Source organism: Apodemus sylvaticus, chromosome 1, assembly GCF_947179515.1.
Source record: "Apodemus sylvaticus chromosome 1, mApoSyl1.1, whole genome shotgun sequence".
NCBI classification, from domain to species: Eukaryota; Metazoa; Chordata; class Mammalia; order Rodentia; family Muridae; genus Apodemus; species Apodemus sylvaticus.
The window spans coordinates 56,803,656-56,816,720 of NC_067472.1; the positions used below are offsets into that span (position 1 = coordinate 56,803,656).

Consider the following 13,065-nt stretch of genomic DNA (forward strand, 5'->3'; position numbering starts at 1 on the left):
TTAAGACACTGGACATTTGAACAAAGAAAGAAAGGAGAAAGGAGAGGCACTGGGTGGCAGGCAGAGGAGGTAGTGTATCTAGGTCCAGGCGGGATTGCTGTGCAGGGAGCAGTAGACTAGAACTGATCTAAGGGGCCAAACACACAGCTCTAAGAGACATACATGTAAGCTCTGGAGATGCAAACTGAGAAGGGCAAAAGGACCCTATAGGGCCAGCCATGGTGGGCACACCTGGAATCCTGGCACTCAGGAGGCTCAGGCAAGAGGATGGGTGCCCATAAGTCCACCAGGTGAACGGTGGCCATGTGGGTGGAGACCAAAGCTGTCTCCGCCTTTCAGGTTGCCGAGTCAGAACCAGCAAGGAGGGCCACCTGGAACACGGCCTTTCCCACTCTCAATCATCAGCTGGTCCTTAGGAATCACAAGCAACTGAGACACTGTGGTGGTTTTTTCCGGTGGAGGTGCTGTTGCTATTTGTTTCTTCTGTTGTTGAGTTTGTGTTTGTTTTTGTGTGTGTTTTTTTTTGTTGTTGTTGTTGTTTTGGTTTTTTGGATTTGGTTTTCTCAAGACAGGGTTTCTCTGTATAGCCCTGGCTGTCCTGGAACTCACTCTGTAGACCAGGCTGGCCTTGAACTCAGAAATCTGCCTGCCTCTGCCTCCCAAGTGCTGGGATTAAAGACGTGTGCCACCACTGCCCAGCTATGTGTTCTTCTTTTCTAAGACAGGGTCTATGTAGCCCTGGCTGTCCTGAACTCCCTATGTAGACCAGACTGCCCCAGAACTCAGAATCTACCTGACTCTGCCTCTCAAGTGTTACACCTACAGCTGAAGATTACCATGCCCAGCATGCTTTGTTTTCTTTTTGTTTGTTTGTTTTGTTTTTTTTTTTTTTTCGAGACAGTTTCTCTGTGTAGCCCTGGCTGTCCTGGAACTCACTCTGTAGACCAGGCTGGCCTCAAACTCAGAAATCTGCCTGCCTCTGCCTCCCAAGTGCTGGGATTACAGGCATGCGCCACCACTGTCCAGCATGCTTTGTTTTCAAACAGGATCTCACTCCTGAGCCCAAGCTGGGTTGGGACTCCCTATGTAGCTCAAGCTGACCTCAAAGTAGTGTCATCCTCCTGCCTCTGCCTTCTGAGTACTAGGATTACAGCTATGGGAGAGTCTGTCCCTCTACAGTCTTGTTCTTAAGGGAACCATGGCAACAGATGGAGGTGCAGAGGTGGCTGCTAGCAACTCTGAGTCTCAGGTACTTCCTGACTCCTCGGGCTCTGGTGAGGCCTGAGGCTGGCACCTGCCTGCCAGTGCCCTGCCGAGGGCCAGGAATCAAGCGCCCCTCACATCACCTGCGAGCTGGCTGAGCCTGGGCTTGTGCCGCCCACGAGAGGCAGCTAGGCTGAGGTCTGGAAGAAGATGCTTGAGTGCTCTGGCCTGTCCTCTGAGGCCCTTGACAGAGTCCGGCATGGTGCACGCACCCACTCACCAGTCAGAAACAAGCCCTCCTGGGGGCAGGGTTCACCCTCGGACACTAGAGAGCCCTTGAGAGATGAAGGGTGAGAGCAGGCCAGGCCAGAACTGGTCTGTACACGGTTACTGTCTGAGTCGTCAGAACAAAGCCTTTATTTGAGTGTGCTGCCACCAAGTGCTGGTCCGTGCCTCTGTTACAGCGTCTCACCGTGTCTTACCAGAGACAAGACCGGGCTCTCCTTCCGTCTTCATCCCCTTACTTAGTACTCATTTTGGTGCTGGTGGCTGAACAGAGAGGCCTTAATCTAGGAACCCCAGCACTGTACAAGCCTGGTCCCCGAGTTCTCCCATCCAAGGACTAACCAGACCCGACCCTTCCAAGTTCAGAAGAGATCAGATGCTCAAGGTGGTACGGCTGTAGACAGCATCACAGTCCTTAGAGTGAAATAGAAAATGTATCTAAAGTCACCTTTAAAATGTTTAGATATGGGCTGGAGAGATGGCTCAGTGGTTAAGAGCACTGACTGCTCTTCCAAAGGTCCTGAATTCAAATCCCAGCAACCACATGGTGGCTCACAACTATCCCTAAAGAGATCTGTCACCCTCTTCTGGAGTGTCTGAAGACAGCTACAGTGGTCTTACATATAATCAACGAATACATCTTTTAAAAAAAATGTTTAGATATAAAAATGGGTACAAATATTTCAAAGGACTTCTAATGCTTAACGATTAGCAATTTTCACTTAAGCTGGGGTCCCTGGGTGCTAGTAGTTTTCATTTCTGCTCCAGAAGAAAAAGTTATGTTCACTACTGCCTTCGAAGGTGACGGGAGAGGAGCGGTGCTTTACTCGTTTGTTTTGGGAGGAGTCTCACTCTGTCTCCTTACAGTCCTACAGTTCTGGTTCAAGCCACCTTCTAGCCTTAGCAAGCACCAGCCATGGGATCCAAGATATTCAGCCTCCTTCCTTGGAGCAGCTGAGCCCTGCACAGAGCCTCCGGAACTCAGCCATAGGTCACAGTCTACTCAAGGAGTCCTCCTCCGCAAGAAGGCAGCTCCCACAACTGTGGAGATTTGGTTAGATTGTTTTGACACAAGGTGACCTGAACATGCTTAGCTCAGGCAGGGGCACTGTTAGGAGATGTGGCCTTGTTGGAGGAAGTGTATCATTGTCGGGGTGGACTTTGAGATCCTCCTCCTAGCTGCCTGAAAGTCACTTTTCTCTTTGTCACCTTTGGAACAAGATGCAGACCTCTCAGCTCCTCCTGCACCATGCCTGCCTGGACACTGCCCTGCTGTCTTCCATGATGATAATGGACTGAACCTCAGAACTTGGAAGCCAGTTGCCCTTTATAAGAGTTGTCTTGGTCACCAGGCGTGGTGGTGCACGCCTGTAATCCCAGCACTTGGGAGGCAGAGGCAGGCAGATTTCGGAGTTCGAGGCCAGCCTGGTCTTCTGAGTGAGCTCCAGGACAGCCAGGGCTACACAGAGAAACCCTGTCTAGAAAAAACCAAATCTAGGATGTTTCCCAAGGGTTCCAAGAATACCTTCTTCTCCTTTCCATGAGGCAAATGGAAAGGCAGCCTGGGCTAGACCCCAACCTCGGTTGTGGTGGTGATGATGACGGACGATGATGAGGACGATGCTGCTACATGTAAGTATTGTAAGTGTACTGTACGTATCCAACCCTTGCCCATGCCCCTCCAGCTGCTCCCAGACACCGCTTCCTTGTCTTTATAAGATACTCTAGGTCTACTCTAGTGTAGCTCAGTTGTTAAGAGTGCTTGCCTAGCATTTATGACACCCTGGGAGCCATCCCCAGTACCCCATAAGCCTGAACTAGTAGTGATACACGCTTGCAATCCCAGATCTGCAAGAGAATCGGGGAGCTCAAGATCAGCATGGACTACAGGAGACCCTGTGTCACAGAACAGCAAAGAGAGGGTGGTGAGAGGGTGCATCAGTTGGCATCTCTGACCTGCATTCTCAGCGCCTGCATGAGGTCATGACTACTGTAGCTTCAGTTCCAGGGGTTCCAATGCCCTCTTCTGGCTTCCGGGGGCACCAGGAGCTTACATGATGCCCAGACAGACTTGCATGCAAGCAAACATTTTTATACATAATGTAAGGGTCCATGATTCACCCAAGAATGATACCCTGGGAGCTGAAGAGATGGCTCAGTGGTTAGGAACACTGACTGCTCTTCCAGAGGTCCTGAGTTCAAATCCCAGCAACCACACGGTGACTCATAACTGTAATGGGATCTGATGCCCTCTTCTGGTGTGTCTGAAGACAGCTACAGTGTACTTATATATAATAAATAAATCTTTAAAAAAAAAGAAAAAAAGAATGATACCCCAGACTCAAATAGTATGCAAACAGAGTGTTTTATCCTGAAGAAGTCCAGCAGGCCAGGGTCTCCCATTACCAAGATAGAGCATCACGTGAGTTTGCAGGCCTGATATAAAGCAGATTAGGGGATTCTGGGGTAGGTAAAGTCTATGTTAATCTGTTGGGTCTATCTCTACGGACAGTCCATTACCAGGTGTAGGGGCTGGAAACTGCTGCTGGCCCACTGTCCTTGCCTCAGGGCAGCTTCTGAGGCCTGGACTTGCCTAGAATTGTCCAGGTCTTGGAAATGAGAGATTTAGGCCTAGTCTCTGTAACTGCCAACTAGAAGTCTGTCATGGAGTCAGCCTAGCCTTCTCAGTAAAAATGAAACAGTAAATTAAAAAAAAAGAAAATGAAGTAAGCCCCATTGAAAAATGAGCTAAGCGCCGGGGAGTGGTGGCACACGCTTGCAATCCCAGCACTCTGGGAGGCAGAGGCAGGTGGATTTCTGAGTTCGAGGCAGGCCAGCCTGGTCTACAGAGTGAGTTCCAGGACAGCCAGGGCTACAGAGAGAAACCCTGTCTCGAAAAAAAACCCAAATCTCCCCCCCCCCCAAAAAAAGAAAGAAAAGAAAAAAGAACAATGGCCTAAGCATGAGGGCCAGCCTATAAGCCAGCACTTGGGAAGTGGGAGGAGGATGGGAGTTCCAAGTTATCCTCAGCTACATAGAGAGATAAGGCTAGCCTCAGCTGCCTGAGACCCAGTTACAACAGACCAAAGAGATAAGGGGAGGGGAGGGGTAAGAAGAGAAACTAACTCTCTGGGCCAGTGAGACGTCTCACTGAGAAAAAGCACTTGCTGAGAAAGTCTGATGCTAAGTTCACTGTCTGAAATCCACATAAAAGTGTGAGACTCTGCTCCACAAAGTTGTCCTCTGACCTCCAGTGATATGTGCAGTCACACACACACACACACACACACACACACACACAGTTTACACACAACAATAATGATGATTGTTTTAAGACAGGGACTCAGATGTGCAGCCCTTACTGTACTGGAAAAAAATATATACATACATACATACACACAAACTTACAGAGATCTACTTGTCTATGCCTCCCAGGTGTTGGAATTAAAGATATGTGCCACCACAACCAACAAAGTAACATATCTTTTGAAGAAGAACTCTTGATCAAAGTCATTTACTGAAGATATTCTGACTGTACACCTGCATGCCAACAGCTATGAGGTTAAGCACCAGGTGGGCTTCAGGCTTTTTATCTGTTTTTTGAGACAGGGTCTCTTTACTGTCTGCCAAGGCTGTGGCTGGCCTTGAATTCAGAGATCTTACTGTCTCTGCTTTCCTAGCGCTGGGATTGACATGTGCAGTTTTATCCTAACCGTTGGAATAGAGCTTCTCAACCTGATAGGTTCCTAGACACCGCAACCAATCCTTTGTGCGGGTCTGATCCCCGCACCGCGCGGATCTTAGAGCTCTAAACCCAAGGAGGCCATACTGCCCGCACATCGCCCCTAGGGGGAGTCATCTCCCTCGATTGAACGCACAGAGCCATTTCCGACAGAGTCGGGGGACCAGGATCAACGGGTTCTCCGTCACTGGCAAATGTGGTTAATGGAAGCCACAAGATGCGTTTGTGGGAACCGGGCCATATTACGGTCCCCGGATGATTCGTCAGCTCTTTGTGGAACTAGGTTCGGACTCCTGGCTCGGAATCTCTTCGCGGGTACTCCCTACCCTAACGAGATACAGCTCGAGAACGTCAGCTTCTGGTACCCGACGGAGGCCTCGGAGTCGGAAGGCTTCTCCCTCGGCCACCAACCCTGGGCTTTCCCGGAGAAGGGTTAACGCAGCAGGCCACATATTCGCCGCCGCGCCGCTAGGGGGCGACGCCCCGCACTTCTGTGGTCACGTGACAACGAAGGCGGACCCACCACCACACTGGCCAATAGGAAACGGGAGCGGGGTCCCAGGACTAGAAGAAACGGCGTCCGGGAGGGGGCTACCGGATCATGGGGCTTCTGACCATTCTGAAGAAGATGAAGCAGAAAGAGCGAGAGCTGCGGCTGCTCATGCTGTATCCTCCGAGCGCTAGAGCGGTCGCGAGGGTAGTGGGGCCCGCCGGGTGGGCGGAGCCGGGCGTGGGGGCGCGGCCGCCGCGGGTACCCATTGCCGGTGGTGCGTCACGCACGCGGCGCTACCACTGCTCGGCGCGGGGCCGGGGCGGGCCGTACCACTCTGCGGGGCGGGGGTGGCGTGCAAAAGGCAGCCGGTGGTCTCAAGGCCGGGCCTAGACCGGGGACTCCAGGATGACTGCGAGGCGCGATGCAGTGGTGGTGACTCGGGCGTCACGCTCCGTCGGGCTGGCCCGAGCGTGGGCCCTGCTCCTCCCTGGCGCTCACCCCCTCCCCTTCATCCACGGGTGTAAGCCTAGGCGGGTCCCTTAGGGTCGGAATCCCAGGGTCTTGAGGACCGCCTAGGCCTCTGTGGGTAGGTGTGGACTCGGTTGGCCACAGGTCCTACTGTCCCTTAGGGCCACCACCTACCTTTCATTGCTTTAACTGGCACCTGCATTACCCATTTTGTACTGTGCCAGGCCACCTAGGCATCTGCAATTCACTAAGTAGCAGAGGGAGAAGAGGAAAATTAACGTGCACTTAGAACTTTTCTACTCGCGCCTATTTTACACAATTCTGAGAAAGACACTCATTAGATGACCTCTGAGCACCTACTACGTTAGGGAATGTGGCAAAACAGGGAAACAAAAAAAAGTCTCATTTCGCATATTCTGTGATGAAAAGGGAGAGAAAAGTGATAAAGCAAATAATAAAATGTGTAGTGTGGGTAGAGAAGAGTCCACAAGTTGTCAAAGGCCGTGGCAAGATAGTAATTGTTGGACAAAGACGGGAAGGAGGTAGAGATGTCTCGGAAAACTTAAGCAGAGGACCTGCAAGTGCGAAGGCCCTGGGGAGGATGAGACAGGCACATTCTAGAGAAGTGGAGGAGGAACGGGCTGGAGAGAGGGCGAGCCCACCGGCCCTGACCAGTTAGGCAGCTGGACTGTGAAGGGAGCGCAGGTGATGGCTTAGACAGGGTGGAAGGAGGGTATTAGGACTGTGGCGCTTGTAGGACTTGCTGCGGTGGGAGGAGAGTATGAGGGAGAGGAAGCCAAACATGAATTGGTCTCTGGCCAGAGTACTCAGGAGGACCAGGAGCCACCTGCTGAGATGAGAGAAGCTTGGCCCTGGGAAGACACCACCCTGACTGGGCAGGTAGGTAGCAGCCATCGGCCTAGAAATGATGGGATGGCCCAGCTGGGGCTCGGTGAGGCCCAGGGTAGACACTTGGGTGAAGTCGGATGAGGCGTACAGGGATGGAATCTGGGAGCGGACCGAGGAAAGAGTAGCAGTGCCAGGGCAGAGCGGAAGGTGGGCCGCGTGGCCAGGAGACTTGGAGACCTACATGGCAAGAGCCAGTCTGATAACAGTAGCCTTACAGAAAGCAAGAGGCTAAGTAAGGGTGGTGCAGTGGTTAGAGCCAGAGACCAGGGGTTCAGTGCCCAGTACCACTTGGTGCCTCACAGCCTGTGTAACGTCAGTCCTGGGGTCCTCATGTCTTGATTCAGTGGGCATGTAGGCGAAAACTTAAGATATTTTAAACAAAAAGGCAAGCATGGTATCAAACCCCTCTTATTCCAGCGCTCGGAAGGCAGAGGCAGGTGACTCTATGAGCTGGAGTCCAGCCTGGTCTACAGAGCAACTTCCAGGCCAGACAAGGCTACATAGACCTTGTCTCAAAAAATAAGCAAAATCCATGAAAGGTCCAGCATGGTGCTACATGCCTGTAATTCTGGCACCACAAGTCTGAGGCCAGTCTGCTTTACATGGAGTTACAAGCAGCAAACAAACAATCAAACAACAACAAAATTAAACAGCAAAAGGATGGAGGTTGACACAGCTGCGTGTGAACAGGTTACAGGCTGCACTGTAGAGGAAACGCTGCGGCCGTGAGGTGGGAGAAGGGGTGATGAGAGGGGAGGCGTGGAAGAGCCGATGGTGTTGGTGTTGGAAGGACAGGGTTGTCAGTGCTGGCTTTCCAACGCTGCAGAAGGCAAGAGGTACTCACCATGCCTCTCTCACTGGGGGAGGCTCCTGGCCAAGGTGAACAGGAAGCCGTCCTAAAGGCGAGCCTGTTCCTTCTCACCTCAGGCCAGGCTTTGGCTGCTGCGTTCTTACCTGCTGTTGAGCTCACCTATTGGTTGATCCCAGAGCTGTGGATCATTCCAGAGACTAATGAAACTGATAGCCACCTGGAGATGCTTGCACTTTACTTGGTCTTTCAATAGACTGGGCCCGTCTGTGCTGGGCCTCAGGACCCCACGGAGCCTTACCTGGCACCTGAGCTGAAAGTCATTCCATCCAGGGATGCCCTTCCCTGGTTTCAAATATCCAGTTTTCTCTTCTGCTTTATTTAGTCTTTAATTTTCTTTTTAATACTTACTCGTGTGTGGGAATTTTGCCTGTATGTATGTCTGTGCGCCGTGTTGAGTGGCTGGTGCCCACAGAGGTCAGCGTTTGGTTGTGAGCCACCATGTGGGTGCAGGACCTGAACCCAGGTCCTCTGCAAGAGCAGCATGTGCCCCACTGCTGAGCCCTCTCTGCAGCCCACTATTTAGTCCTTTGCTAGTATCATAAGGGTGGTGACTTTGTCCACCAACAGCTGAGGGGACCTGGCACCAAATAGGCACTCAATATTTGATGCGTAAAGTAAGTTACTTTGAGTTGGCTGACATGATAGAATTCCATTTTCATACTTCTACATTTATCTCAAGCCAGTTATGAGCCAGGTGGTGGTGGCCCACGCCTGTAATCCCAGCACTCTGGGAGGCAGAGGAAGGCAGATTTCTGAGTTCGAGGCCAGCCTGGTCTACAGAGTGAGCTCCAGGACAGCCAGGGCTATACAGAGATACCCTGTCTCAAAAAAAACCAAATCCAAAAAACAAAAAAACAAAACAACAAAAAAACCCAACAAGCCAGTTATGGGTCAGGCGTTTGCTCAACTTGCTTCAACAGTAGGAAACCACGAGTCCCTAGGAAGGTGGTGTGGTGACTCCTCCAGCAGAGCTCAGGAACTTCTCCTTAGCCTATGTGCCCAGTGGCTTGGACAATGCTGGCAAAACCACCATCCTCAAGAAATTCAATGGAGAAGATGTGGACACCATCTCCCCAACGCTGGGCTTCAACATCAAGACCCTGGAGCACCGCGGGTGAGTAGGGTCGCTGAGAGCCACTGTGGGGCTGGGAGGAGACCCGGAGGGCAGGAACGGCCTGACCTTCATTGCCCCCTCCTCCCCAGATTCAAGCTGAACATCTGGGATGTGGGTGGCCAGAAGTCTCTGCGCTCCTACTGGAGGAACTACTTCGAGAGCACGGACGGCCTCATCTGGGTGGTGGACAGCGCTGACCGCCAGCGCATGCAGGACTGTCAGCGAGAGTTGCAGAGCCTACTGGTGGAGGAGGTGTGGCCCGGCTCCCTCCTGCAGGCAGTCCAGATCCCTGCCACAAGTGCTGTGATTTACGGGGACCCTCAGGGAAGGAGGGGTCCGTTCACTCACTGGGCCCTGGGCTGAGACCTGGACCACATCTCTGCCTTTACTGATTGACCACCCACTGCTGCAGGGGCTGTCTCAGGCTGGGGCCCCAACAGGCTCAGGGAGGCAGGGAAGCCTCCACAGGAACCCAGCCTTGTAGACACATAACCTCAGTCCACATTCCTAAAGCAATAATTAGGCTAACCTTGCCATCTGTTGTCCGGACCAGAAGACTTGTTGGCAACAGAATTTTACTCTGTATCTCAGACTGGCCTCAGCCAGCTGGCATTGTCCTTGAACCCTGGTCCGCCTGCCTCTCCTTCCCATTTGACAGGTGTGCCACCCGACACTCCAGGTGCATACCACCATACCCCCTCATTATTGGCTGCTTACTGCAGGTTTTCTCTTTTTCCTTTGTTTGGGGTTTGTTTTGTGGCAGGGTTGAGGCAGGTATTTGAGATGAGGTTTTCTTATGTAGTCCAGGCTGGCTCCAAACTCTGTCTTCTTGCCTTAGCCTCCTGAGTGCCAGGTTTAGAGGGTGTGAGGGAGTTGCTAATGGCTGTGTGAGAACCACAAGGATACATGGGACTGTAGGCTCATAACGACACAGAGACACATGCTGCTGGTGTGACTTCAGCCCCTCCTGGAGTACTGAACAAGTTTAGAGAGGTCACTGTTGTCAGAGGCTGAGTTGAGGCCCAGCGGGTCTAGGCCCAGAAATTAGATTTCTTTTTGCACAAGGAGAGGTTCCAAAGGCCAACAGACCAAGGGGAATAAGTAGAGAGAGACGTGACCAGGGCAGCCTGCTGGAACTAAAATTTAAGGATCATGTGAACTTGGAGGAGGGGCAGGTGGTTATATCCAGGGTCCCCGGGGCGGCCCCAGCACACTTAGGCTTTCCGCACGTGGTCAGAGCTACAGAGGGCTCGGGATCATTGTGGGCAACACCCTCTCCCTGATTACGGAAGAGAAAACTGAGGCTTGGAAGCGAGTGATGTCCGCTGTGTGGTAGCCCTGTCCATCCCGGCCTCCCCCACAACTGGGAGCTCTGTCCCTGACCTGTGTGCTGACACCATCCTCATGGCTCAGATAGAAGGGACCCCGCTGAAGTCAAGCCTCCCCACCCCCAACCCATCTCTTCTTTCCCTAGCGCCTGGCTGGAGCAACCCTCCTCATCTTTGCCAACAAGCAGGACCTGCCTGGAGCACTGTCCTGTAATGCTATTCAGGAGGTGAGTCCACGGAGTAAAGCTGAAGGGGCTTTAGTACTTTATTATTTTTAATTTACTGTGTTTTGGATTGTTGAAACTGGGTTTTGGTAGCCCTAGCAGGCTTAAGACTTATAGGAAGCTGAAGATGACCTTACTACTCACCCTCCTGCCTCCACCTCCGAAGCACTTGGGATTTCAGGTGTGCACAAGCATGTCCAGTTTCTGCAGTGCTGCTGGTGGTTGCTGCCGTAGCTGTGCGTGCTAGGCAAGCACTCCTAACAGCTGCACGCCAGGCCCAGTCTTAGTTTTTTATTTATTTTTTGAGACAGAGTTTCTGTAGCCTGGGCTGTCCTAAAACACTATGTAGCACAGGCTGGCCTCAGACTCACCAGCGGTCTTCCTGTCTGGAATTTCCAGCATGCACCTCCATGCCCGGCTAATGACATAAAGCGCCCCCAGTCTGGGAGAAGGCCGACCTGTAACATGATCAGTTCACAGGATTCTCCGGGCAGACTGCGGGGAGTCTTCCCGTTGCTGTGGTCCCTGTGTGGGTTCACAGGTTTCATTCTTCACCCATTGTACACCAGTCTCATGAGGGAGAATCTGTCACTTCACAGAAGGTGCGGACACAGGTTAGGTAACCTGCCCAGTGTCACACAGTGGGTAAACAAGCCAGGGTTGTGTGTCATGCTGACCCAGCCACGGAGCCATGCCACATCTTCACTGTCACTCTAGTCGGCACCAGTTTTGGTTTTCGTCTGTTTGAGACAGGTTTGGTCCCTCCTGCCCCCTAGCCCCCTGTGTATTATAGGTGTGCCCACCACCCTGGCCTTAGAGTCTTATGTCACCTTTTAACCAGCTGTGTGATCTACAAGTCTGTAGAGCCTCCCTACAGGATTCCCTCCTTGGCAAAATGAGCCATGCCGTCCCTAGGTCAAGATGCCTTAGTAAGAGGTGAAATTATTTTTGTGCTCCCTGAAAAATGCCTGGCTCCCATCACACACGCAGCAGCCCAAGCTGGTTTTATGTCACTGACAGTGGCACTAGTGTGTAGCTTCAGAGCCACCCACAGGGTGACTGGAAAGGACAAGTTGAGGCCTGCCGGTTCCACCAGTCCTTTCTGTCCCCAGGCTCTGGAGCTGGACTCCATCCGCAGCCACCACTGGCGCATCCAGGGCTGCAGTGCCGTCACGGGGGAGGACCTGCTGCCTGGCATCGACTGGCTCCTTGATGACATTTCCAGTCGTGTCTTTACTGCCGACTGAGCCTCTTCAGTGTCCTCAGCTCACTGTCCAGGTCCGGGTCGTCATCAGACACCAGCCGGAGGGATGAGCCCCAGCCGGCCAGACTAACACTCCCAACCCCACTGTGACCTGCTGCTGCTACTACTGCCCACTGCTGCTCCCCCACCCAAACCCCGTGAGGACTGTGGCCCTGTCTCCCAGAGTGGCCTGCAGCTGCCATGCCAAAAGGAAAGGCTGGGCTGGAAGGGACTACCTGTTGCTGCAGGGGTCCTGGGTGTCACCTTTCCTCCGTCCAGCAGTGAGAATAAAGCACTCCTCACCCAGCTCATGGCTGAGCCACTTGTGAGTCACTGACTATCACTCACCTGGAATGCTGAGTCCAAGGGGCACAGAGCAGAGCAGAGGACTAACCAGTTTAGTCCTCCCTTGTCAAAGGAATGGACAGCATGGACGCCCAGGCAGGGCTAGCTGGGTCCATCTGCAAGTGACCAAGCAGCCTTCCTAGAGGAGGAGACATTAAAAGAGGGAAGAAGAGAAAGGTTTCTGAGAAGGGGTTGCCAATTCCCTAGAGGCACACCTGTCTTCAGTATGAATTACAAAAAACAAAATGAACAAACAAACCCCAAGACTTCCCAGCCCCAGTCTGGGCTCATGAATAGTTTAAACTCAGTTCCTAGCTTGCCAGTGCAACCAGGAAAACATGCACAGTGCGCAGCCTGCATAGCTGTAGGAGGCTGCATCAGACGGACCGATAACGGATTGGGGTACAGAGAGTGAGAAGAGCGGTGACTATAACTAGCAGGGCCACTCCAGGCCTAGCCATGCTGTCTCCAAGGCCCAGAGCGGGGTCCACCTTGCTCCATAGCAGACCTAGGAGCATCGCTTCCACAGGGAGACTTGACCCACCTGGACCTGCGTCCCGCCACCTGGTGTGCAAGTCTAGACTTTTCCATCTTCTGTCATTGCTCATGCTTGAAATTGAAATGCCCGGGGCAGAAACCAGCTAGGTTGGTGGGGCTCTGCCAATCTCACAAGGTCCTGATGCCACCAAGCCTGATGGCCTGTGCCCCAGGTGTAGGGCAGTTACCTAAAGGAATGTGACAACACACTGGGCTTGAGTCTCACCCAGGCCACCTCCAGAGCAGCAGAGATCTGGGCAGAGCCTGGCTGGGTCCTCAGGAAGGACGGAAGGCAGGCATCAG

The 13,065-nt window shown here is 52.6% G+C and overlaps 1 protein-coding gene across 1 annotated transcript; it reads left to right on the top strand.

Annotated features, from left to right (window-relative positions):
• The first annotated feature begins 5,735 nt into the window (after positions 1-5,735).
• Positions 5,736-12,186, top strand: Arl2 (ADP ribosylation factor like GTPase 2). Its single transcript, XM_052191749.1, has 5 exons — positions 5,736-5,896; positions 8,975-9,085; positions 9,175-9,337; positions 10,560-10,640; positions 11,750-12,186. Exons 1-5 carry the CDS (start codon positions 5,832-5,834, stop codon positions 11,882-11,884), a joined length of 555 nt encoding a protein of 184 aa, XP_052047709.1. The 5' UTR covers positions 5,736-5,831; the 3' UTR covers positions 11,885-12,186.
• Positions 12,187-13,065: the final 879 nt, after the last annotated feature.